At 40.0% G+C, this 25,032-nt stretch overlaps 1 protein-coding gene and 1 long non-coding RNA gene across 8 annotated transcripts in view; one reads left to right on the top strand and one right to left on the bottom strand.

Moving 5' to 3' along the window:
• LOC114641108 (CD276 antigen homolog) overlaps window positions 1-11,695 on the bottom strand; it is a 722,545-nt gene extending 710,850 nt beyond the window's left edge. For 2 of the 7 annotated variants that reach the window (XM_051926019.1, XM_051926018.1), the window contains exons 1-2: window positions 11,147-11,695; window positions 8,578-8,621 (exon numbers count right to left, since the gene is read on the bottom strand). In XM_051926019.1, the coding sequence (XP_051781979.1) occupies window positions 8,578-8,621; window positions 11,147-11,223 (121 nt within the window). In that variant the 5' untranslated portion in view covers window positions 11,224-11,695. The remainder of the gene's footprint in view (window positions 1-8,577; window positions 8,622-11,146) is intronic. The other 5 variants (XM_051926017.1, XM_051926016.1, XM_051926015.1 and 2 more) reach the window with 5 other exon arrangements.
• LOC114641117 (uncharacterized) lies at window positions 1,003-22,374 on the top strand. Its single transcript, XR_003714252.2, has 4 exons — window positions 1,003-1,396; window positions 9,742-9,791; window positions 21,309-21,394; window positions 22,017-22,374. It is a non-coding gene; the product is annotated as an uncharacterized LOC114641117 (long non-coding RNA).
• The last annotated feature ends 2,658 nt before the right edge of the window (window positions 22,375-25,032 follow it).

Raw genomic sequence — 25,032 nt, 5'->3', positions numbered from 1 at the left:
TTTGACTCCTTTTTTTCTGTGGTTGCGGCCGCCTCTCGCTGCACCTCATTTCTTGGGGCGCCTGCGCAGTACGTCTTTTTGCGGCTACGGCCCATGGCCGGATGTCCCTGCGTCCATCCGGTTTAACATTCTCGGTTAGTAATGTGGATGGTTGTCAATTTCAAACTGTGTTTCCTTAATATGCTCCTTGAGAAAAAAAAAACCACATCATCTGAACCAATCTCAGCCCGAACAAACTGATTGATCAAAGATCCACTGACAGCTTGCCCTAATGTCGACTGTCGGATAACACGCTCAGCTACTTTGACCACATTGACTGGACCCTCAGAAGGAATCATCAAACCTCCTTTGTTTTTTTAATGTGAGCAAGTGGTAGGTTTGATCATCTGATGCCGGTACAGTATCTGTTACCATACTAGCACGGCACACATCACAGGACAGCTTTCTCAAAATTCTGTCTACGGGCTACCTCCCACTGCTTCCTAAGGTGGATTTTTTTGGGAAACTTTCAAAGTTTGAGAAATGTTAACAGCTAACAACAATCTACATAGTTAGTGACTAAATACGTTTAGTCAAAACGTTGTTTGGAGGCTCACTTGAGCACATAAATGCATAGCTTTGTTAGCTTAGCCTGGCGTGGCTAAAGTTAAGATTATAAAACAGGATTTTCTAATGGCCAAATATTACCAAAACAATTGTTCAGCTTTACCTATGAAATGTAATCCCTGTGATCTGGTTTGGAGCGTACAACGGTTTGCACAATCCCAAGCAGCACTTGCGTGAGGCATCTTTATCTATTACTTCACTCCACAGCAGTGCCACTCGCAAAATGGCGGAGACGTTGACGTACGATGCTGCTGGTTATGAGGAGTCTAGTAATTCTATGTCTTAGGCGCCAATGTCAATGACGTCATTACGCTAGCGTGCCTCAAAATTACGTGATGGGCGTATTTCACGCATGCGTTTAACAGATTGGGCTGCACGTAAAGTGTGTGATGACGTAGCCTTTCAATACGTACGCGCACGCAGATCGGGCTGGCAACGGGAACCAGATAGTGATACACATCGCATGCGCTAAATGAAAAAAAAACGCTAAAAACATGCTTCGAAAGCTCGACGCAGTGTCGAAACCTCAGAATCGAGCGGACCATCACTAGCCAGGGGTCGTGAGAACAAAGTGTACGCTGGGAGGCGTGGAATGTCGGGCTGCTTCGCCGGGTAGTGAGCTTCGCAGTTTCGGGCAGCGTCCTCTCTTCTCGCACTGTTTGTGACACTTCAAGTGCCCCGTCGGCTCCTGGGAGAGTGGAAATCTTTGGGAATGAGTGTAATCGGCGCCATCGAAGCACGACTCTGTTTGTAAATTGCCATGCACGACTACTTACTGTCCTTACTTAAGGTGAGTTCGGGTCACTAAAACCCCGCAACATTCAAGGTTGCTTTTGTGATGAATTATTTTAAGAAGTAAATCACACGCACATAGTGCAAGGTTGTCAGGCAGAAATTTGGACGATCACATAGAAAATGTAATTTCTGTACCACAGCGGTCGTGTAGCGCCTTTCACAAGTGATCTACTACCGACAGATGATCCAAATACATTTTAGCTGCTGTTAGTACAACTTACCTGTTGTGTTATAGCGCCTTTAAAATGTAGTTTACCCGAAACCACTCCGGTGGTGCTCAATGTAGCTTTACTTCTTAAATGTTAATGTTTTACTGTCATCTCTAAGCTGGACTACTGCAACTCTCTGATGTCTGGACTTTCACTAAAGGCAACAAGACCACTTCAATTGATCTAGAATGCAGCTGCAAGACTCATTTTTAATATTTCCAAATTCTCACACACTACACCTCTGCTGCGGAACCTGCACTGGCTCCCTGTGGCTGCCCGCATCAGGTTCAAAACCCTAACCCTGGCCTTTAAGGCCAAAACTGGAACTGCACCACCTTACATATCAGCACTGGTTAAGCAGCGTGTCACTTCTCGCTCTCTCAGAACATCAAGCACTGCTCGTCTCGAAGCACCCTTACTTAAAAGAAGAGGTCGACATGCATCAAGACTCTTTGCAGTGTTGGCTCCTCAGTGGTGGAACGAACTTCCTCTTGCTGTACGAACAGCGGAGACCCTCACTGTCTTCAAACGTCGTCTGAAGACACACTTCTTTCAACAGCACTTGGACTAGTCCCCATACGTTTTTCTACCCTTTTTCTCAAAAAAAAAAAAAAAAAAAAATTTGTACTAACAACTTACTATTTTCTTCTAGCATGGTTTTCTGTACAACTTGGTCAGCGGTAACTTGTTTAATGACAGTACTGTAGATTTAATCCTAGCCTTAAAGACTGAAGAACAGTCGTAGACTACTAAGCACTGTTGTAAGTCGCTCTGGATAAGAGCGTCTGCTAAATAATGTAAATGTAATAACTTATAGAATACATTTTATTTTTTTCCCTTGCACTCAGTCAGCGAAGCCACTGGGTAATCAGCTAGTCATTTGTATAATTTTACTTGGGTTAGAATCAAGGCTTATTGGGCTATACAGTAAATATCTTTATTTATTTATCTGGTTTGTACAATGCTATATACTGTATACCCTGCCGTTCTTTATTATATTCTGTAAGTGCCTTGAGCATGGGAAAGGCGCTATATAAATAAAACGTATTATTGTTATAATGGGGTCATACTAAGGACTTCTACTTTTTTGAAGTGATTACTGGTGTAGAAATTTATAAATAACTAGGCTGCATAATTATGTATTGATGGGTGAACACTTCCTGAAAGACACAGTTGTCCAAATGGGGTGGATTTGAGGATACAACTGTAGGAAAAGAGCGAGGGACGGGGCTGGATGGCGCTGGGCGCGGAGGGCGGAACGGGGGGAGAGGGGAAGGACGCCCATTCCGCCCCTCCCCCCGCCATTCTAGTCTGCTGATTTCTTAGTCATCGTTCAGTACGCACTGCCTGCTCATGTGGCCACCCCCAACTCCTCACCTGAGTCGCTTTCGTCTGTGTACAGTCCACATGCACCTGTGAGTCACGTTGACTGTTCATTTTCCAAACACCGCCTCAGTCGCTTTCATCTCTGCTACAGTCCACATGCACCTCTGAGCCATGTTGACTTTTCATTGTTCTTTTCGGTTCTGGCTGCTTTTCTATATATAATCCACCAAGTCACCCGACCATGGTAGTAGCGACAGGGGGTGTGTACAAAGGGCAGGGACTTAATCAGTGCGAGTGTATGACCCGCACTTACTGGGAATTCCTCGTTCGTGGGGAACAATTGCAAGCCCCGGTCTCCATCATGAATGGGGTTCAACGGCTTACCCATGCCTCTCAGCGCCGGGTAGACACACGTTGATCCATTCAGTGTAGCGCGCGTGCAGCAGTGGACATCTAAGGACATCACAGACCTGTAATTGCTCAATCTCACGTGGCTGAAAGCCACTTGTCCCTCTAAGAAGTTGGATGCCGACTGCTCGGGGGTCGCATAACTATTTAGCAGGAGGGAGTCTCATTTGTTATCGGAATTAACAAGACAAATCGCTCCACAAACTAAGAACGGTCATGCACCACCACCCACAGAATCGAGAAAGAGCTATCAATCTGTCAATCCTCTTCGTGTCCGGGCCGGGTGAGGTTTCCTGTGTTGAGTCAAGTTAAGCGAAAGGCTCCACACCTGTTGGTGCCCTTCCGTCAATTCCTTTAAGTTTCAGCTTTGCAACCATACTCTCCCCGGAACCCAAAGACTTTGGTTACCCGATTGGCTGCCCGGCGGGTCATGGGAATAACGCCGCCGGATCGCCTGTCGGCATCGTTTATGGTCAGAACTACGACGGTATGTCATCGCCTTCGAACCTCCGACTTTTGTTCTTGATTAATGAAAACATTCTTGGCAAATGCTTTCCCTCTCGCTCGAATAGTTGGTGGGCGTGGCTCTGTCGTGCGTGTGCTATGGTTGGCTGCTTAGTGAATTGTTGGCAGGCGTGGCTCTGTCTTGCGTGCGTCTTGCTTGCCATGGACTTAGTGAATTCTTAGAGTTGGTGGGCGTGGCTCTGTGAGTTGTCGTATCCCATGGTCTTAGAGTTGGTGGGCGGGGCTCTGTGAGTTGTCGTATCCCATGGTCTTAGAGTTGGTGGGCGGGGCTCTGTCTTGCGTACTCCATGGTGTCTTGCGTGCCTTAATGTATTATACAGTAATCCCTCCTCCATCGCGGGGGTTGCGTTCCAGAGCCACCCGCAAAATAAGAAAATCCGCGAAGTAGAAACCATATGTTTATATGGTTATTTTTATATTGTCATGCTTGGGTCACAAATTTGCGCAGAAACACAGGAGGTTGTAGAAAGGCAGGAACGTTATTCAAACACTGCAAACAAACATTTGTCTCTTTTTCAAAAGTTTAAACTGTGCTCCATGACAAGACAGAGATGACAGTTCAGTCTCACAATTAAAAGAATGCAAACATATCTTCCTCTTCAAAGGAGCAAACAATTCAATAGGGCTGTTTGGCTTGTAAGTATGCGAAGCACCCCGGCACAAAGCTGTTGAAGGTGGCAGCTCACACCCCCTCCGTCAGGAGCAGAGAGAGAGAGAGAGATAGAGAGAGTCAGATAAAAAAATCAATACATGCCGTTTGAGCTTTTAAGTATGCGAAGCACCGTGCAGCATACTTAAAAGCTGCACACAGAAGGTAGCAACGTGAAGATAATCTTTCAGCATTTTTAGACGAGCGTCCGTATCGTCTAGGTGTGCAAACAGCCCCCCTGCTCAATCCGCATACGTCAGGATCACAGATAGTCAGCACAAGAGAGAGAGAAAGAAAAGTAATCCGGGTAGCTTCTCAGCCATCTGCCAATAGCGTCCCTTGTATGAAATCAACTGGGCAAACCAACTGAGGAAGCATGTACCAGAAATTAAAAGACCCATTGTCCTCAGAAACCCGCGAAGCAGCGAAAAATCCGCGATATATATTTAAATATGCTTACATATAAAATCCGCGATGGAGTGAAGCCGCGAAAGGCGAAGCGCGATATAGCGAGGGATTACTGTATATATATATATATATATATATATATATATATATATATAGATACGTTTGAATTCTTTCAGCACCACTAGTGAAATCTGTGAGGGTCTTAAAATGCTTTCAGGGGCTGAAGTACATCTGAATCTTCTGTTCTAAAATATCTGAACTGAGATATAGTATTTCTTTTGGACTTTAGCTCATGCAACCACACATATTTGAGTTGCAGAGAATAAATGCTGTTTTTAAAAGTGATTACCCAAAGGAACCTCAAAAGACAGGCAAAGCATAAAACAAGGGAGTCAAGAGTAACATACTTAAAATAAAATGTGAACTAAAAATTATCATGATAACTAAATACAAAATCATTACCAAACAGAACACTTTTCCTAGCATTTATTAGATGTTTGAAATGGAGAATCACTAATCTTAGACATGTCCTCCCTTATTTTTTATCCAAAATTTGGTGAGATTACTGCAGCTTTGCAATGACATCACACACCAATCACAGCAGGAACATTCGACCCACAGTGCACATAGCTGCTATAAAGAATATGGCTGCACCATTGAAAGAAAATTGCAAAACAATTCCTCCCATGGAAAAAAACAATTCATTGGCATTTTGAGTACAAATTATAAAAAATATAAATAGAACAAAACATTTTTTTTTTTTTTTTAAATGACAAAAAAAACAGTACAGTGACTAACAGGTTCTTGACATGTTCTTACTTTGCCTGTGCCTGAGGCATTCCAATGATTATTCTTTTGTAAAAGCTTCAGTAAAATATTTATTCCATTTATTTCTTGGGAATCTATGAGGTGTGCTAAATCTTTTAGTGAAGATTACAGATAAAATGTTTCAGCTGTACAACTTTCATTATTTTGCAAAAAAAAAAAATCATGATTCCCTTTAAGTGAACCATCTATTAATAAAACAGATATGTGTAGTCCATCTGTGACCCTCACCAGGAAAAACGATTAAGAAAATGAGATGAGGTGAGATATTTCTGGTTCTCCTTTTACATTTTTTAGGTGATTCCTCATCCCAAACAGCTGGCGAAAGTCAGAATCCTATGTGTGAGGTTTTGGTATAATTGTGTGCTTTCACTTTGTTCACTTTTATGTTGTTATCATTGTTTCACAGAATGTGCTCTCTTTTTTTAAACTATGGAAATGATGTGATCTAATCTGGTGTTTCCCTATGTTGAGATCAAAATGAACTGAGAAAAGAAGTATTTATTAGTCATGAATATTATTTCAGTTTCTTTTCCAAAGGAGTTAAGGTAAATTAACCTTCATGGACACATCAAAGAAAGAAGGCTATCCAGCCACCGTCATGTCTGGCCCTGTTGGTACTTGCTCAGCATGATTTCAAGAGTTTTGTGGTTGCAAATAGTGTCCTAGTCTGATTTTTCACTCTTTTTATGGCCAAAATGTGTTACTTTCAGGCATTTCTAATGATCTATGAGTAAGTTATCAGACTTTTGGTATCTGTAGTTGAGGTCCACAAAGTTTGACTACATAAATGTCAGGACCATGTCTGCAGTATAAAGTCAACAATGAAGTTCATAGTATGGAATTGGCTAAACCACAGATTACATAGGGTTATGGTGAAAGGAACCTTACCAGAATTAGGTGACGACCAGATTTGTGACAGACGAAATTTAAAATAAATAATTGTAAGGTATTAAAAGTAGGAAGTACAAATGTGAGGTCTGAATACACAAATCGAGAGTGCACCTTATGAGAAGGATTTAGGAGTCGTAGTGGACTCTAAGCTATTGACTTCTAGACAGTTTTCAGAAACCATTAAGATGACTAACAATGTCAGGTTATATTGTGCCTTCATGTGTACAGTACAAGTCACAGGTGGTTCTGCTCAAACTTTTATAACACGCTGGTGAGGTCTCATCTGGAGTGCTGTGTGCAGTTTGGGTCTCCAGGCTACAAAAAGGACATAGCAGCACTAGAACAGGTCTAGAGAAGAGCGACTAGGCTGATTCCAGGGTTACAGAGGATGAGTTATGAGGAAAGATTAAAAGAGCTAAGCCTTTAAAGGAGATGAAGAGCAGACATGATTTGAAGTGTTTAAACTTTATGAATGGAATTAGTCCAGTGGATCGAGATGGTGACTTTAAAATGAGTTCATCAAGAACACAGGGACACAGTTGGAAATTTATTAAGGTAAATTTCACAGAAACATTAGGAAGTTTTTCTTTACAGAGAACCACAGACACTTGATATAAGGGACAAAGTAGTGTGGTGGACAGGAGGACTTTAGGGACTTTCAAAACGTGACTTGATGTTATTTTGGAGGATGTTATTTAAAAGAGTAGATATTTTAATACAGTGTTTTCTAATTTTATTTTTATTTTGAATATAGTTCCACTTTATATAGGTCAGTTATGCATGTGTTTTGTGTTCCTTGACTCAGTTTAATTTAAATGTTTGTGCATTTCTCCAAAGATTATCATTGTCAAAATATCAGTTTCTATTCATGTAGATCCAATCCTTCACATCAGCAAGGGAAGTTTTTTGGTTTACCTGTGGTTTGGAGAATTAAGCCTTTATGCTCACAGCACAAGACTGGATATTGACATTGGAAAGCAAGAACACTACAAGAGTCTGATACAAATTAACTCCTATTAGAACAGAATTTGAATAAAAGAGAAAAAAGTGAAAATTGTGAAATGCCTTTGGATAAGAACATAAGAAATTTGACAAACACGAGGAGACCATTCAGTCCATCAGTCAATTTGTTTAGCAAATAGCTAAGCTATCTCTTCTTGATAGTGACATTCAGTTGGCCATTTGACACAAGAAGCATGGTAGGGTCAAGTTCAAAGAAACTTTGAGGCCTACTGTTTTCATCCATGCATGTGCATTATAGCAATGTGTTGGAAGCTCTGCTGATGAAGTTAACTGGGGAAATAATATAGGTGAGACGTAACTACTAACCTATTTTCCTCTTCCAACCCTGGAATAGAGGAGGATCCCTACAAAGACTACTGATGATACCTTAAGTCTGCCCTGGATGCCCCCCTCTGGTCACCCTTCTACAAAACAAATAACACACATTGAAGCTGACATTTATACCAGAGACCATGACTGTTGGGGCCAGACTGCTTATAGGAGCACCCTAACCAAGATTGCTAATGATCAGTGAATGATTATGTTAACTTCCTTTGCATTTATCTTATAAGTTTAAAATTATCATCATTGTGATTGAACAGGGATCTCGCTGGGGACCCAAACATTTAAACCTATACCGTTTAAGTATTCTTCAGACTCTGCAAGTTCACACAAGGAAAAAAGAGTGAGTTACATGCAAAAACCTGGAACATCCATTCCAGACATGATGAAAATAATGATACTGTATTTCTCAAAGGATATGGCAGCACTTGGGAATTCTTCAAAAGCATGAGACTGTTTCTAAAGATAGGTCTGATTTCAACTCTCATTAGAACATGCAAAAGAAGTTAAATGCAGCTTAATTTAACATCATATTGATTTTTACCAAGCTTCTGCAATTAGGACTTCAGTAAAGGATAAAATTCTTACCTTGCATTATGTTCAGCGCCAATAAAAGGGTTATATGTAGATGTCTGTTAAAGGAGACAGACAAAAGATGAAAAAGTGATCACTTAAAAGTTCACAGTATTGCTAGGTAACATATTTTAAATACAACAAATGCTTCCATGCTTCTCATAGATGTTTGTGAGTATAGAAAACTGGTATGTAAACTAGTATGGATTGATACAGGGTAGCAGGAATGTTGTGGTGAATGTGCATCATGACCAGTTTCTCCAGACCCTTCATTCCCATGGAGGATAATTAAGGATACCATTGGAGAAACATAATTTGGTCTAAAACAAAGGCCCAGCTGGGTATTGTCTGTAAACAAGTGAAAATTATTGAAATGTTATCTAATAATAGTTCCAAATGGAAGCTTGTTAAGTGGAAACAGTAAAGGTCTGAGTCCTGAACCCTGCGGGACACATTTAACTTCTGAGTATAATGATCAGTCCAATCAGCATATTTCTGTACATACTGGAACTGATTTGGTGTCAAATGCTGTGCTTAAATGTAACATAATTACGGTGGAATTTCCTTCGTCAGAGGATATCAGAATGTCCTTTACAACACGTGTTATGTGCCATTTCTATATTGTGACTGGAATTTCACAAATAAATTGTGATGTGTAAGGTGACTACTTTGACAAGTATTTTTGAGGTAAATATGAAGTAGGTCTGTCATTTTAAAGTGTATGTGGGTCTAGCTGTAGCTTCTAAATAATGGACTGATACCTGACATTTTTAGTGCATTAGGAACTGCACCACTCAGTAATGAACTAGTGAGAAGACTAAGAATGAATGATGACTGAACATGAATTCAGTTTTTTCACTAGTGTTTCTTTGGACTGTTCAAAAGCACAAGTAGTAGGTTTCAATGTACAAATTAAAGTTCTGACTTCCTTTTTTGTTATCACTTTAAATTGACTGAAGTGGTATGTGCAAGTTGAGACAAGCTCTGTCAGGGCTATATTTAGTTTGTGAAGTGAGGCTGGAATCTGGTATCTCATTTAGTCAATTTCTCATTAAAGACATTTTAGTTGTACTCTTAATACACTGTATAGCCATAAAAGTATCATAATATTCAAGGATTTGGAGTCTTTACTAATCTCTACAGTTCTCTGCTTTCTTTTCCATTTCTTCTGTTTTGCAGCGAGATGAAAGTCATGTGATGAAGTCAGGTGCCCCAGCTGTATCCTGCAGGTCTTGTTTTTTACTTACTCACCAATTTGGTGCTTTTATATTTCATTTTTATTTATTTATTTTTTTAATTGTGTTCTACCGGTTGTTACAAAGAGACTTACAATATGACATTATATATATATATATATAAGGACCTACTTTTGTTATAATTATGTCTGTTATTTAAGCTCGTATGGCTATTTATTTATTTATATAATGATGTCTGTTATTTAAGCTCGTATGGCTATTTATTTATTTTTCAATATTATTCTTATCTAATTTATTTCTTTTTCTTACGAGTAATTCCTTGATATCTTGTAAAGCACTTTTTAGCAACATTCTTTGTATGAAAACGTACTATGGGAATAAATGTTGTCTTTGATGTTGTTGCTGTTCCACCGAGACAATTGGAGTGAGATATGTTAGGCACTGACAGTATTGGAAGAGGAACACACTACCGAACTGCGGCGGGCTGGCGCTCTGCCCAGGATTTGTTCCTGCCTTGCGCCCTGTGTTGGCTGGGATTGGCTCCAGCAGACCCCCGTGACCCTGTGTTAGGATATAGCGGGTTGGATAATGGATGGATGGAAACATTACCAAATGAGTACTGTAATTTTAATGAGTAATAAAATATTTAAAACATATGTGAAATTTATATTTTTTTCAAGTCTAAATAATACATTTTCAAAATGGGTAATTTTTTGGTCTAAAAAGTTTTTTTTTTTTTTTTTAATTTTAAATCGTTTATCAATCAAAGCCCGAATCAGTTCGGTTGTCATATTTGCATTCAGCACCCTTAAGTAAATAAAGAACACCTAAAATGTTTGACGGAAAGAAAAAAGAATTTCGATATTGATCCACTACCGCAATGATCACATTTATTAAAATAGATCTTTATATATGCGGTCTTCCTACTTGTCTTTAATGCAGCCATTTGTATTCTTTAAATGTTAGCATATGGTAAGTGGTCATAACTACGTATCTGCAATTCTTAGAATTTCTGAGAATTTATTTTCTAACTTTTTTCTGGGAACATATTATTACACCAAGATGAATAAATATTACAAGCGCTGTGAAAATAAAGACTTCAGAAAATTGATTCAAAAGTGCAAGTTTAATTGTAGTACTCACAAATCCTTTATATAATAATGTAATCGGATAAAAAGCAACCGAAGTACTTAAAAACAATTCGTTAACATTTTTAATTTATCCCAGTGAGCAAAAGTGTTACAACAGGAGGGTGGGTTTGTGGCACAGCTCAGTTATCGAAATTTACATAAAACAGTTTAGTTTTGCTTTGTTTTCAAGCTTTTACAGTTAATAAAATAAAAAGCATACTGCCGTATTACGTACAATACAAAAACAAAAGTACTTGCCTTGCTCGCATTTTGAACAAGTCAAGGAGTAGTCCGCTGTCTTTTCCGGAGTAAGCGGCAATTAAAACATGGCGCATTTCAGATGCTCATTAAAAATAACAGGAACAAACAAAATCACTTCTTGAAGTGGAGAATTAGTTTCGATGACTCACTAGCCGTCTGAAAAAATTAAGTTTTGTGTGCGTTTCTTTCGGTCTTTTTAGGTAGTTCATCAAAAAGGAGATTTTTATCGTTATGTTCACGGTTTATGATTCTTTGTTACACAATCATTGTTAGCCTGGTTTCGTTTCCAAAAGAACACGAAAAGTAATACGAGAAGTCATCAAAGCATATTGACGGCCCGTGTAGCCCTTTGTAATATCTAGAAATAACGGTTTGTAAAACACCACAGCGGATTACAGTAGGTAACGCGTTTAAGTGTGTGCGTGTCGTATCAAACTACAGCCCAACTAAAGTATGCAATACCAACAATACATCAAATATCTGCAGCAGAGTATAATTGTAGACCGCAGTACGTATGAGGTCAGTCATATAATCCCAACATCACGAAACGCCATTAACGACAGTCACGTGGCACCCATCGCATTACACTGGTGTTGCAGTGAGAAGGGTTCAGCCTTGCATGGGGCGGACACACGTCTTTGGAGAAGAATGAAAAAGCAACGAGCAGAGGAAAGGGTTGTGTCCGGATGTGGTCACCAGCGGAAAGAGGTAAGAGGTGGGTGTTATGTTTTATGGTACTCCATGTCCACAAATGTAACGGTCAGACAGGCTTTTCGCAACTGCAAGTGACTGTATCCGGACGCTGTTTACATTCTGAGTCAAAGGGACCATGCGTAATAATTCACAGCCACAGCAGCAACAGTTAACAGTTTTACAGATACATAAGCCAGATAACGGAGTCGAGGACATCTAGGGCACCCTTTGCAACAGAACTAAACTGTGGTGATATTATCTGGTTCGTAATTTTAATTATTACATAGGATTGAAAGAGATTGTAACTTTTTAATAAACAGCGCTTGGAAGCATTAACTTTTACATAAGATTTTTGTAGTCAAATACTACTGATCTCGGCTCTTGTTCAGGAAGCGGACGCCACTTGGTTGTTTCACAATAATTTAGATTAGGTATATAAGTAGGTTTCACATTTCTGTTATCATTTTAGCCGTAAAATCGTGACTTAACATCAGGGACCTATTTTATTGACCTTAAGGTTAGTGTTTGGGCGAGGGGAAGCCCGTCTCAAGTGGCGTCCGATTTCTGAACAAGACCCCTGATCTCTCTCACATTAGCGTGACCCAGAGGCGGCCTTAGGGGTGTGCGGGGGAGGGGGGGCTAGGGCTGACCAACCCCACGCGAGACCGGTTAAGTCAAACGTTGTTACCGGTATGTGTGGACTGTATAAACTTGTGCGTGAATTTAATAAAAATAAATTTTCTCATTACAGTATTCAGCAATTTTTTTACAAGATAACACGCGGACGTTATCAAAATATACCTGAAGAATTTAACAAATCCGCTCGAGCGGGACACGCCTGGGGCGGTCGCCCCACTTGCCACCACCAAACGCCGCTCTCGTCAGCGCCAACAACAACATTTATTTTCATACAAAGGATGTAGCTCAAAGTGCTTTACAAAATGAAGTGAAGTTTATTAAAAATATCCATCCATCCATCCATTGTCTCCCGCTTATCCGAGGTCGGGTCGCGGGGGCAGCAGCTTGAGCAGAGATGCCCAGACTTCCCTCTCCCCGGCCACTTCTTCTAGCTCTTCCGGGAGAATGCCAAGGCGTTCCCAGGCCAGTCGAGAGACATAGTCCCTCCAGTGTGTCCTGGGTCTTCCCCGGGGCCTCCTCCCGGTTAGACGTGCCCGGAACACCTCACCAGGGAGGCGTCCAGGAGGCATCCTGATCAGATGCCCGAGCCACCTCATCTGACTCCTCTCGATGCGGAGGAGCAGCGGCTCTACTCTGAGCCCCTCCCGGATGACTGAGCTTCTCACCCTATCTTTAAGGGAAAGCCCAGACACCCTGCGGAGGAAACTCATTTCAGCCGCTTGTATTCGCGATCTCGTTCTTTCGGTCACTACCCATAGCTCATGACCATAGCTGAGGGTAGGAACATAGATCGACTGGTAAATTGAGAGCTTCGCCTTGCGAAAAAAATAAGATTAAGCAATACTAAATAACAAAGAATAAAGTAAGGTGCATTGGCTGGGAGGACAGAAAAAAAAACATTGCAGGGTTTCCAAGACCATGAGGCTGCTTGGTTAGCCCCCACTAAATCAGACCGCATGGTTTGCAGGCTTCGCTTTAACACATTACTAATCATATTGTACATGTTCATTAATAGACCTTACTAATTATCATTACATCTTCCCCACTTAAAAAAAAGTAAGGCATTATTTTTAAGCTTTTTTTTTTTTTTTTAATTTTCATTGTAATCATTCCATACAAACAGATCAATTTATAACCCAACAAATTTGAAGACAAATCAAACCCCACCCCTGAGAAGGAGAGCTTAGCTAAAGGAAAATTGCTTAAGGCTTTTTAATAAGGCAAAATTAAACAAAAGAAAGGGAGAAGTAAATATATATATATATATATATATATGTAAATAAGAGATGGAGAAGGGAGTTAAATGCAATAATAGTTATTTCTCTTATTCTAAAATAATATTGATTAAATCCTGCCAGGTTTTGAAAAAAATTTGTACAGATCCTCTAACTGAGAATTTGATTTTTTCCAATTTCAAATAATATAAAACATCGGTTTCCCACTGACTTATAAGAGGAGAATTAGGATTCTTCCAATTTAACAGAATAAGTCTGCGTGCCAAAAGTGTAGTGAATGCAATCACCGTTTGCTTGTCCTTCTCCAATTCAAGTCCATCTGGAAGAACACCGAACACAGCTGTTAGTGGGTTAGGAGGGATTGTGATACCAAGGCTGTCTGAGAGGCACTTAAAAAATTTTTGTCCAAAATGATGTTAGTTTGGTGCAGGCCCAAAACATGTGACCCAGTGAGGCAGGAGCTTGGTTGCAGCGTTCGCAGGTTGGATCTTGCCCTGGAAACATTTTGGGCAGTTTTAAGCGAGACAGATGGGCTCGATATATAATTTTTAGTTGAATAATTCTATGCTTTGCGCATATAGAACTCGAGTGAATTCTCTGCTTTGCTACCTTCCACTCCTTTTCTGATATATTGATTAAGAGATCTTCTTCCCAATGTCCTCTTGGATCTTTGAAAGGTAGGGACTCTAATAAGATTTTATATATTGTGGAAATAGTGTTTATTTCCTCGAAATTGAGCAGTATTTTTTCCAGGATTGTGGAGGGTGCAAGGTGGGAGAAATCGGGCAATTTCTTTTTAATAAAATTTCTAATTTGAAGATACTAAAAGAAATGTGTAGCTGGGAGGTTGAATTTTGAACGTAATTGTTCAAAAGATGTAAATATGTTGTCTATATAAAGATCTCTGAGCATTTTAATCCCAAAACTTTTCCAGGTATTAAAAACTGGATATACTTGCGAAGGTTGAAAGAGGTGGTTCTCTTGCAGAGGTGCCACTGATAAAAGATTTTCCATCTTAAAATGCTTTCTAATTTGGTTCCATATTCTGAGTGAGTAAAGCACAATTGGGTTATTAGTATATTTGCGATAACTTTCATTTATTGGAGAGCAGAGCAGGGAATATAAAGAAATACTACAGGATTTTACTTCTATTGCGGACCAAGCCTGTTTATGTGCATTTGTTTGTGTCCAGGTTTTTATGGCTTGTATGTTTGCTGCCCAGTAATAAAACTGAAAATTAGGTAAAGCCATGCCACCTTCTGCCTGAGGTCTTTGTAGGGTCACTCTTCAGATACGTGGGTGTTTTGAGTTCCAAATGAATTAGGTTATTGTTGAATCTAATTGTTTAAAAAACGATTTATTGATATATATTGGAATGTTTTGAAATAAAAAGAGAAGTTTAGGAAGGATATTCATCTTAACAATGTTAATTCTTCCGGCTAGAGTGAGATGAAGGGTTGACCATCTATGCAAGTCTTGCTTAATTTTTTCCATACAGACGGCAAAATTTTGTTGATAAAGAGCTTTATGTTTACTTGTAATATTACTTCTCATTAAACTTTTATCTCGCGAATATGTTATTGCAATCCGCAGCGGGAGCATTTCTATAAACTTAATTTAAACTTACGTTTTACACCGTGCTTTGTTTCCCTTATGAACATGCTTGTATGCTTAACTCGCTCCGTTCTCAATTGTTTAATAAATTTTTTGCTCTTCGCTGTTTGCGGCTGTTCCTCCATTTCCTCCTACTTCGTTCTTTTATCTCGCGAATATGTTATTGCAATCCTTAACGGGAGCGTTTCAATAAACTGATTGAAAATAGTTTTGCATTTACCTTTTTAGTAAAAGGCGAGCTTTTAAGCCTGAGAAATCACCGCGTAAATGCACACGTTTAATTGGACATGTGTTAATATGTATGGTTACACAGTATTAAAAGACACTGAACAACGTCAGTTACCTTTGTTCCCGCGTTTGATAAAAGGTGAGCTTTTAAGCCTGAGAAATCACCCCGTAAATGCACACGTTTAATTGCACATGTGTTAATATGTATGCTTACACAGTATAAAAAGACAGTCAAAAATTAACGTCATTTACCTTCGTTCCCGCGTGTGACTCGTGCTGTAAATCTCTTCCTTGTTTTTAGTTCACGTGATTACGTAAGAGGCGTGATGACGCGATACGTGACTCCGCCTCCTCCATTACAGTGTATGGACAAAAAATATGTTCCAGTTATGACCATTACGATTTGAATTTCGAAATGAAACCTGCCTAACTTTTGTAAGTAAGCTGTAAGGAATGAGCCTGCCAAATTTCAGCCTTCCACCTACACGGGAAGTTGGAGAATTAGTGATGAGTCAGTCAGTGAGTGAGTGAGTCAGTCAGTCAGTGAGGACTTTGCCTTTTATTATTATAGATATGCTTACATATAAAATCCGGATTAGAGTGAAGCCGCGAAGCGCGATATAGCGAGGGATCACTGTATAAGACCATATCATCTGCATATAGAGAAATTTTCTGTTCCAGTCCTTCTCTGACAATCCCCTTTATCTGATAAGAATTTCGGCAGTGAACCGCCAGTGGTTCAATAGCGATTGCAAACAACAGTGGCGACAAGGGACATCCTTGTCTGGTACTACGTTCTAGTTTAAAGTAGTCTGAGCAAATGTTATTAATACAAACTGAAGCTTCTGGATTGGTATACAGTAGTTTGATCTATGCACAAATATTCGGGCCAAACCCAAATTTCTCCAATGCAGTGAAAAGGTAATTCCATTCAATCATATCAAATGCTTTTTCTGCATCTAATGATAGTAATATCTCTGGGGTGTTTGATTTTGCTGGTGAAAATATAACATTAAACAAGCGTCGGAGATTTGAAGATAGGTGTCGGCCTTTAATAAATCCAGTTTGATCTTGTGATATTACCGAGGGCAACACTTTCTCCATCCTTCTAGCTAGGATTTTTGAGAGTATCTTAACATCATTATTCAGGAGTGAAATTGGTCTGTATGATGCACATTGTAACAAGTCCTTATTTTGTTTAGGAAAGACGGTGATTAATGCTTGTCGAAATGTTTGAGGTAGTATTTGGTTGTCTCTAGCTTCTGTAAATGTTGCCAATAAAAGGGGAGCTAGCCGAGTGGAGAATTTCACCATCAGGGCCTGATGATTTCCCGCTTTGTAGTGACTTTATAGCATCTAGTAATTCTGTTAGCGTTAGAGGTTTATCCAGTTCCTCAGCACTTAAAGCATCTATTTGTGGTATCTGTGATGTATCCAGAAATGCATTAGATTGTGTGTTGTCTTCTTTGGGCTCAGTAGAATATAAAGACTTATAGTAATCTCTAAATGTGTGCATTATTTTATTATGGTCGATGATTTCTTCTCCATTCTTGTTGGTGATTACTGGTATTGCATTGTGAACTTCTTGTTTGTGAATTTGTTGAGCTAAAAGCTTATTAGCTTTTTCTCCGTGTTCATAGTAATGCTGTCTAGACTTATAAATAAGTTGTTCAGTTTCTTTAGTTGTTAAGATGTTAAGTTCTGTATGCAGGGCCTGCCTTTTCCTGTGGAGAACTTCATTTGGACGCCTGGCTTGTTCTTCATCTATTCTAGTAATTTCACTTCTTAGCTCTGACACTTTCTTGGTTTCTAATTTATTTCTGTGGGAAAGATATGAAATAATCTGGCCTCTTAAGAAGACCTTTAGAGTTTCCCAGAGTGTTCCTGCAGAAACCTCTGTGGACGTGTTTGTCTCTAGGAAGAAGCTGATTTGTTTGGATATAAATTCTGTGCAGTTCTCATCGGCCAATAAAAGAGGGTTAAGACGCCATCTGCGAGGTGAGTGTGAGGGGCTTAATGATTTTAGCTCCAAGACTAGAGGGGCATGGTCAGAGATAACAATTGTGTCGTATTTGCATGATTTAATTTTAGGCAGGAAAGTATTATCTATAAAAAAATAATCAATTCTTGAGTAGCTATAATGCACTGGTGAGTAGAACGAATATGTTCTTGAGTTTGGGTTAAGAAACCTCCAGGGGTCTGATAAGTTGTGATCATTTAAAAACTGTGTAATTATCTTTGCAGTATTAGATGTCGTCCCCCCTGTCACAGGAGTCCTATCTAAGAGTGGATTTAAAACACAATTAAAGTCCCCAGCCATTATAATTTTATGAGTGTTCACATTGGGAATGGATGCAAATAGATTCTGCATGAATTCCTTATCATCAACATTGGGTGCATAAACATTTATCAAAATCATTTTACTGTTATATAAGTTGCCCATGACCATCACATATCTCCCTTCAGGGTCCGACACTACATCTGATGCTACAAATGGAACTGTTCTATGTATGAGAATTCCCACCCCTCTAGTTTTCTTTATAAAGCTAGAATGGAACATTTGGCCAGTCCAGTCTTTTTGTAATCTGAACTGATCCTTGGTTAGTAAGTGGGTCTCCTGTAGAAATACTATTTTAGCGTTTAAGCCTGTTAGGTGAGAGCATACTTTCTTTCTCTTTAATTTGTGATTCAGGCCTTTAACATTCCAGCTCACAAAGTTAACTGTCCCATCATGGAGACATTGATTCTGAGTTTTTAATGTCATTTTATAGTTTTAATTGGTAATATGGCAGTTTTAATCAAGATTCCTCATGAGTTATTGCATTTTAGCCTATTGTTGCATTGATATTTATAATTATAAGGATTACAAGAATAGATTAGATATAACCTGCTCTCCTTCTCTTCCCCCTTTATGACACCCCCCCCCCCCCCCCATTTTGCCTCCCCACATGAGGCTTGATGCCACTCCGCGATGTTCCAGTCCTCTGACATACGAAGAGACAGAGCACGTCCAAAACAAAACAAACCCCACCCTGCAGCGGCCTTACAGAATTAAAACAGAGAAATCTTTTGCAGCTAAATTCTTAATACTATCTGCCGAAAATATTATCATTAACAGTATTTAAGCTTGAAATAATCTTCAGCACTTTTAAGTTAAGATATTAAGATTAAAAAATAAAAAAAAATAAAAGAAGAATCAACCCTGGGAATGATTTTAAAAACTAGTCTAGGATAAACCTGGTAATTCCTACTGTAATAGTATAATGGTAATAGTATAAATAGTAGAAAAAGCACTAAACCAAGGGTATGAAGTTAAACAGTCTACTTTAAGGTATAGTAGAATAAAAAAAAAGAAAAAAAAACGAATCCTACTTCCACATTTTCACACTCACGTCTATAACTCTATAACTCTGATTAAAACATAAACATATAAAGTCCAGATAAAGAAAGGGATGTATAATTCTAATACCAGTCTCTTTAAACATGGATCCAGAGAGCAGATCATAGGTCCTTCCCGTGCCTTGATAGAATTCGGCTCCTTATTAACTTTCAAAAAAGTGTCGGAAACAGCTTCTTTAGTTCCTTTTCAGCTTCTTCTTTGCTTAGGAAAATATAATATTGATCTTGAACTTCCACTTTCAGTTTGGCGGGATACAAGAGGCTGTATTTGATATCGGCTTTCCGTAGCAACTTTTTAATGTCAATGTAGGATCTGCGTTTTGCAGCTGTTGATGGTGAGAAGTCGGGGAAAATACGAATAAGATTATTTTCGAATATAATCTCTTGCTTGTGTCTGAGAAGTGCCATCACATCAAGCTTACATCGTAGTCACTCGAAGCGGACAATAAAAGACCTAGGTTTAAAGGTGCTTGGTCTCTTTGTGCGATAAGCCGTGGCTATCTCAATGTCGAGTTTAAAGTCATCTCCAATTATTTTAGACAGTAATTCTACTGCAAATTTCACTGGGCTTGAGCTTTCTCGTTTCTCAGGTATACCCTCAATTCTTATATTATTTCTTCTTCACCCATCTTCCAGGGCTGCAAGTCTGTCTTCAAGTTTTTTGCATTCGGAATTCGCAGCTGTGGCTTTTTCATCGGCGTTAGACGCCAGTTGTTCCGTTATTTCAACTCAAGCCATGAGTCCCTGCTTAACGTCTTCCAGCTGATCTGAAACATCATTAATCTGGTCAGCAAGCATTTTCAGTTTGGAATTAGTTTCTTTGATGTGTTCCACTAATTTCTCCAACATGCCTTTAAAGTTCACGTCAAAACGTTTAAATAGACGCGTTTCCTTATCTTTGTTATCCTTCTTGAGCTCAATGGTCACCTTCTTAAGATCATTCTTGTTATCTTTCTTAAGCTCATTCATGGCCGTAACCATGGCAGTGGCCAGTGTAGCGATCATCTCTTTCAGTTCGGACAGTTCGCTTCGGCTTTCGTGCTCCGCGAGTGGAAATGCAGCTCCTGTTACAGCAGATGCTGCAGGCTCACGATGAGTAGATGAGAGTACATCCTGCAGGGCCTTTTCTAGTCTCGAATGATCCTCAGAAATCGGCGATCCATCGCGACCTGTATCACTTGCACCTTCGCTCCCATTTTCACTCTCGACTGGAGACGATACAATGGAGCGGGGTCCCAGGAAATCTGCGCATTCGTCTGCCTGTTCCAGGTCAGTCTCCGTGAGGCCACTTGCACTCAGGCCGGAAGTCTGTCCAGACTTTGATGCAGCTTTAAGTTTCTTTTCCGGTTCTTTCTGACTTTTCTTTTTGTTACTCATGCTTGTATATTGTAGTGGAAGTTCCTTGGTCGGGTTAAATACAGGATACCTCTAAATAATATGAAATACGTGGGAAAATAAAGCCGCTGCTAGCGGAGCTCTGCTTCAGACGTCCATCTCCTATAAACGGACGAGACCAAACCCAACTTTATTCTTCTTTAACCATTCTTTGGTAGAACGACTTGTGTGCTTAGGGTCGTTGTCTTGCTATATGACCCACCTTCTCTTGAGATTCAGTTCTTGGACAGATGTCCTGACATTTTTCTTTAGAATTCTCTGATATAATTCAGAATTCATTGTTCCATCAATGAAGGCAAGCCGTCCTGGCCCAGATGCAGCAAAACAGGCCCAAACCATGATACTACCACCACCATGTTTCACAGATGGCATAAGGTTCTTATGCTGGAATGCAGTGTTTTCCTTTATCCAAACATAATCCTTTTCATTTAAACCAAAAAGTTCTATTTTGGTCTCGTCTGTCCACAAAACATTCTTCCAATAACCTTCTGGTTTGTCCACGTGATCTAGCAAACTGCAGACGAGCAGCAATGTTTTTTTGGAGAGCAGTGGCTTTCTCCTTGCAACCCTGCCATGCACACTATTGTTGTTCAGTGTTCTCCTGATGATGGCCTCATGAACTTGAACATTAGCCAATGTGAGAGAGGCCTTCAGTTGCTTAGAAGTTACCCTGGTGTCCTCTGTGACCTTGCCGACTATTACACGCCTTGCTCTTGGAGTGATCTTTGTTGGTCGACCACTCCTGGGGAGGGTAACAATGGTCTTGAATTTCCTCCATTTGTACACAGTCTGTCTGACTGTGGATTGGTGGAGTCCAAACTCTTTAGAGATGGTTTTGTAACCTCCTTGAGTGAAAATCTGATGATGTTTTAGGTCATATTTATGCAGAAGTATAGAAAATTCTAAAGGGTTCACAAACTTTCAAGCACAACTGTATGTATGTGTTTGTTTGTTAGATATGTGGCAGTGATCATGAGTCCTGTGCTGTGCTTCCAGTCCCTATGTTGGTGGCACAAATCATCATGCAGTTGTCCCACTACAGGTAATCCATTTCTTTCAGTTTCTTTTGACCTCCTCTGTTTGCTATAACTATAACTAATCTGTATAATTCTTTATGAAATGTTTGGAATTTTGTAACTCACCATATGTTCTTTCTGGATTTTCACCATTGCCCCTTGTGTAAAGGTATTACAGGAAAGGTATTTAACGAATACTCCATCACATATTTTTATGATTTTTCTTACCCTGTGTTGTTAGTTCTGGAAACAATGGGCTCCAGTGATGTTAGGCTCACATCTTTGGTTTGCCTGTCTAAAAACAAACAAAACAAATTCTATTGTAAAACTCTGTAGTAGAAAGACCAGGTATTTCACCGGCACACAATTCTCTGCTGAGAAAGTTTCCTGGCTATTGTCGTTCAACTCACCCCTTGTGCTTCTCTGTTATTTATTGTTTTGTTAGTCCTTTGATCCTTTTGTATTGCGCTTTTGGTTCTTGAAGTTTTGCTTTTATTTTTGGTTTCCCTCTTTGTTTGTTGTAGACTTGATTTTTGTACTAATTAAGGCAGTACAATTATGCATGTGTGTTAGAGGACCATCTTACAGGCTCAACGAGACAAGAAAGGGCGATGCCACTAACATCATCACCTTCTTCTTTCTCCACAGTGCTAAGAAGCTGCCGAGTGATGGCATTTGACCTCAACCCTTGAGATCCAGCTGCCATAAAACCCCGGAAGTCCCAGAAAGAGGCATCATTACTGGCTTGAGAAAACCACCGGACCGGGCTCCACTAGCAGCGACAGCTTCCAGAACTTCATTTAATTGAATTCCTGTATACAGGACATACACTGAAGAGCATCTTTTTCTTTTTTGTTTATTAGCTTTGTCCTCAGACAATAATAGGGATGAACCAGTTGTCACCCCAAAATTTCACTGTCTCCAGTATGGAATAACTAAGAAAGAAGGATAATTGGATTGTTGAAATAATAAAAAAGTAAAAAGTTTTATTATTCTTAATGGTTAAAATAAAAATTAAAAATAAAAACACAATAGTGTGTTTAGCAATATTTCAATAAGAAAAAGGTTGTAACTATTTACATCCCTGGCTGAGGGATAATTTTTCTGAGTATCATGCATTTGTGTTAAAGATCTGAACTTATCAGTGGAGACCTTAGCATGTCTTAGCATGACATACATACAGCTCGAGGTCATTTCATCTCAAGCACTTGGAGAAAGAGGATGGCAAACACGTCGAACTGCGAGTTTACCTAGAAATTGACAAATTGAAAGCATCTGTTGTGAACTGGAGTCCCAAAGCACCCAAGTTTTAAAAACCTGCATAACCACTTCCAATAAAGCCCACTAGAGGGGGATATACCGCCAAACACCAGCTAGATAAACAAGCAAACACAGAAACTGCAAAAGAAAAAGAAAAAAATTATTTTTCACAGAAATGTTATGCCACGCAGTTAAGCTCTGTAGGACCTCCACACAGGGCATCCTGTAATGGTGTCTTCATGTACCAAAAAGTAGAGGCCATGATTATGGAAGATCAGTTATCTTTAATGTTATTGTCTATGAACTTGGCATTTCAGTAGGCACTTTTTCCCCAGTCACCCATACTCATTTGATGTCAAAGGTCAGTTCCCAATGGATTTCCTGAGTGTTGACACTGCATCAGACAGCATATTGCTAGGAATTCAGCCATGAGAACAGGGACCTTCTTAGAGAGAATCCCATTGACATTTTCTCAAAGACTGTTACTGCGGATAAAATGTTGGTTCATCACATGACCCTGAAAAGAAAAGAGTCTGTGACATGGAATCATACGGAGTCCCCTACCCCCAAGAAGTTCTGTGTACATCAGTTGGCCGAATAAGTCATGGCAGAAGTTTTCTGGGATACAAGTGGTGTTCTGCTTTTGAAATTCATGCCACACAAATGAATCATTATTGGGGAAACCTACGCTTCCATGGTGGAGTCATTACATGAAGCCATCAAACAGACACATCATGGGAAACCATCAGCAGGTGTGATATTCCTTCACAGCAACACACCATCCCACGGATCTAAAAAAAAAATTTGAAGGCTGCTATCAGCGAATGAGGTTCCATAGAAGAACCACGAAATGTGCATACAGACCTGTCCACACAAAAATTGGTATTTATAAAAGAAACCTTGATGGGAGAACATATTGGCAACCACCATGGGGTACCAGAGAGCCCCCAACACAACCTCACAGACAAGTCCCTTTCAAATAAAACTGGTTTATTTTCACAGTTACCTTCCATAAAGGTTCCAATAACACAACAAACATACTGCTTCTTAGCTTCTCTCTCTTTTCTCTTCCTCTTCACCTTCCAGCTTTGTCCATTTCTACCCAACTTTGACTTGCCTGGATGAAGGCAAGTGGCCTCTTTAATCTTAGATTCTGGAAGTACTTCCTGGGCTAGGGCATAGCCTGATAGAAATACTTCCAGATCAGTTGGAAGTCCCACCATATAGGGATTGTTAACCCCATCATTTCCCCCTGGCAGTCCCCCCAAGAACACCACAGAACTGCATCAAGGGACTACAGGTTCCAGCATGCCCTGTGTGATATGTGTGGGAACTTTAAGCCCGGGAGGTTGCTACCTAACATCCTGGGGGAGGAAATGTACCAAATCAGTTGTCCTCCCCAGTTCTTCCATTATACTGGTCTCCTGGCCAGGTACCCCTCCTCTATCTAACTCAGCCAGGACACCAGTGTATCCATTCTGGCATCGGCATCCCCTGCCTGTCTTCTGGGTATGATAGGATGTTTTTTACCCTGTTTCTTGGAGTGGCATAGGGCTGGCCTCTCATCCGGATAAGGAACCATGCTCCTCCCCAACCAGGCTACCCACTCGTGTATCGTCCATTACAGTGTATATTTACAGCACTCTGTCCCATGCGTATGCAACATTTTCGAGAAACTGGGAAATGGCAACACCCTTGATCAAGGAGGGAAATGCAGCTAAACCAGGTAAATGATAACTTACATGTATAAAAATACACTTTAGTCATTATTACAATATGTGTTAACATGACAAACAAAAACCTAAAAATCAATGAATACAGAGTGTCACACACGTGCGTGTAGGAGGACGTTGTATGGACCAAGCAAAGGTAATTTTACGCCAGGCCAGGGAGTGGCGGGGTGCACTAAACCTTCTCCTGTTATCTGTACAGACCATCCACGGGAATACCTGTCTGATTCAGAGCTGGTGACATCGCTTCCAGCACCCAGAAGAACGTCAGGAGATTGGCAGTCAAACCAAAACATAGACTATGCCACTGTAATAATGAACAGACTCTACACACTTAAAAAGGTTTGGGGCAGCCACCCGTGTAATATTCCTGGCTGCAAAAGGCTTTTCAATAGCACAGAGATGTTCACAATACTGAGTCCAAAACAGAACTGCAGAGGGTTTGCAAAGATGGTGGCTTTAAGGGATCAGACCGGAAGTGATGTTCTTCTGTCGTCAGTCTGTGTACCAGACATGACGTTCTTCTGGGTGCCAGAACTGGAAGTGATGTCACCAGCTCTGAATCAGACAAGTTTTCCCATGGCTGGTCTGTAGAGATAACAGGAGAAGGTTTAGTGCAACCCGTCACCCCCTGGCCTGGCGTGGAATTACCTTTGCTTGGTCCACACAACGTC

The sequence above is a fragment of the Erpetoichthys calabaricus genome, chromosome 4 (assembly GCF_900747795.2).
Source record: "Erpetoichthys calabaricus chromosome 4, fErpCal1.3, whole genome shotgun sequence".
NCBI lineage: Eukaryota > Metazoa > Chordata > Cladistia > Polypteriformes > Polypteridae > Erpetoichthys > Erpetoichthys calabaricus.
This window is presented reverse-complemented; position numbering and strand designations above follow the sequence as displayed.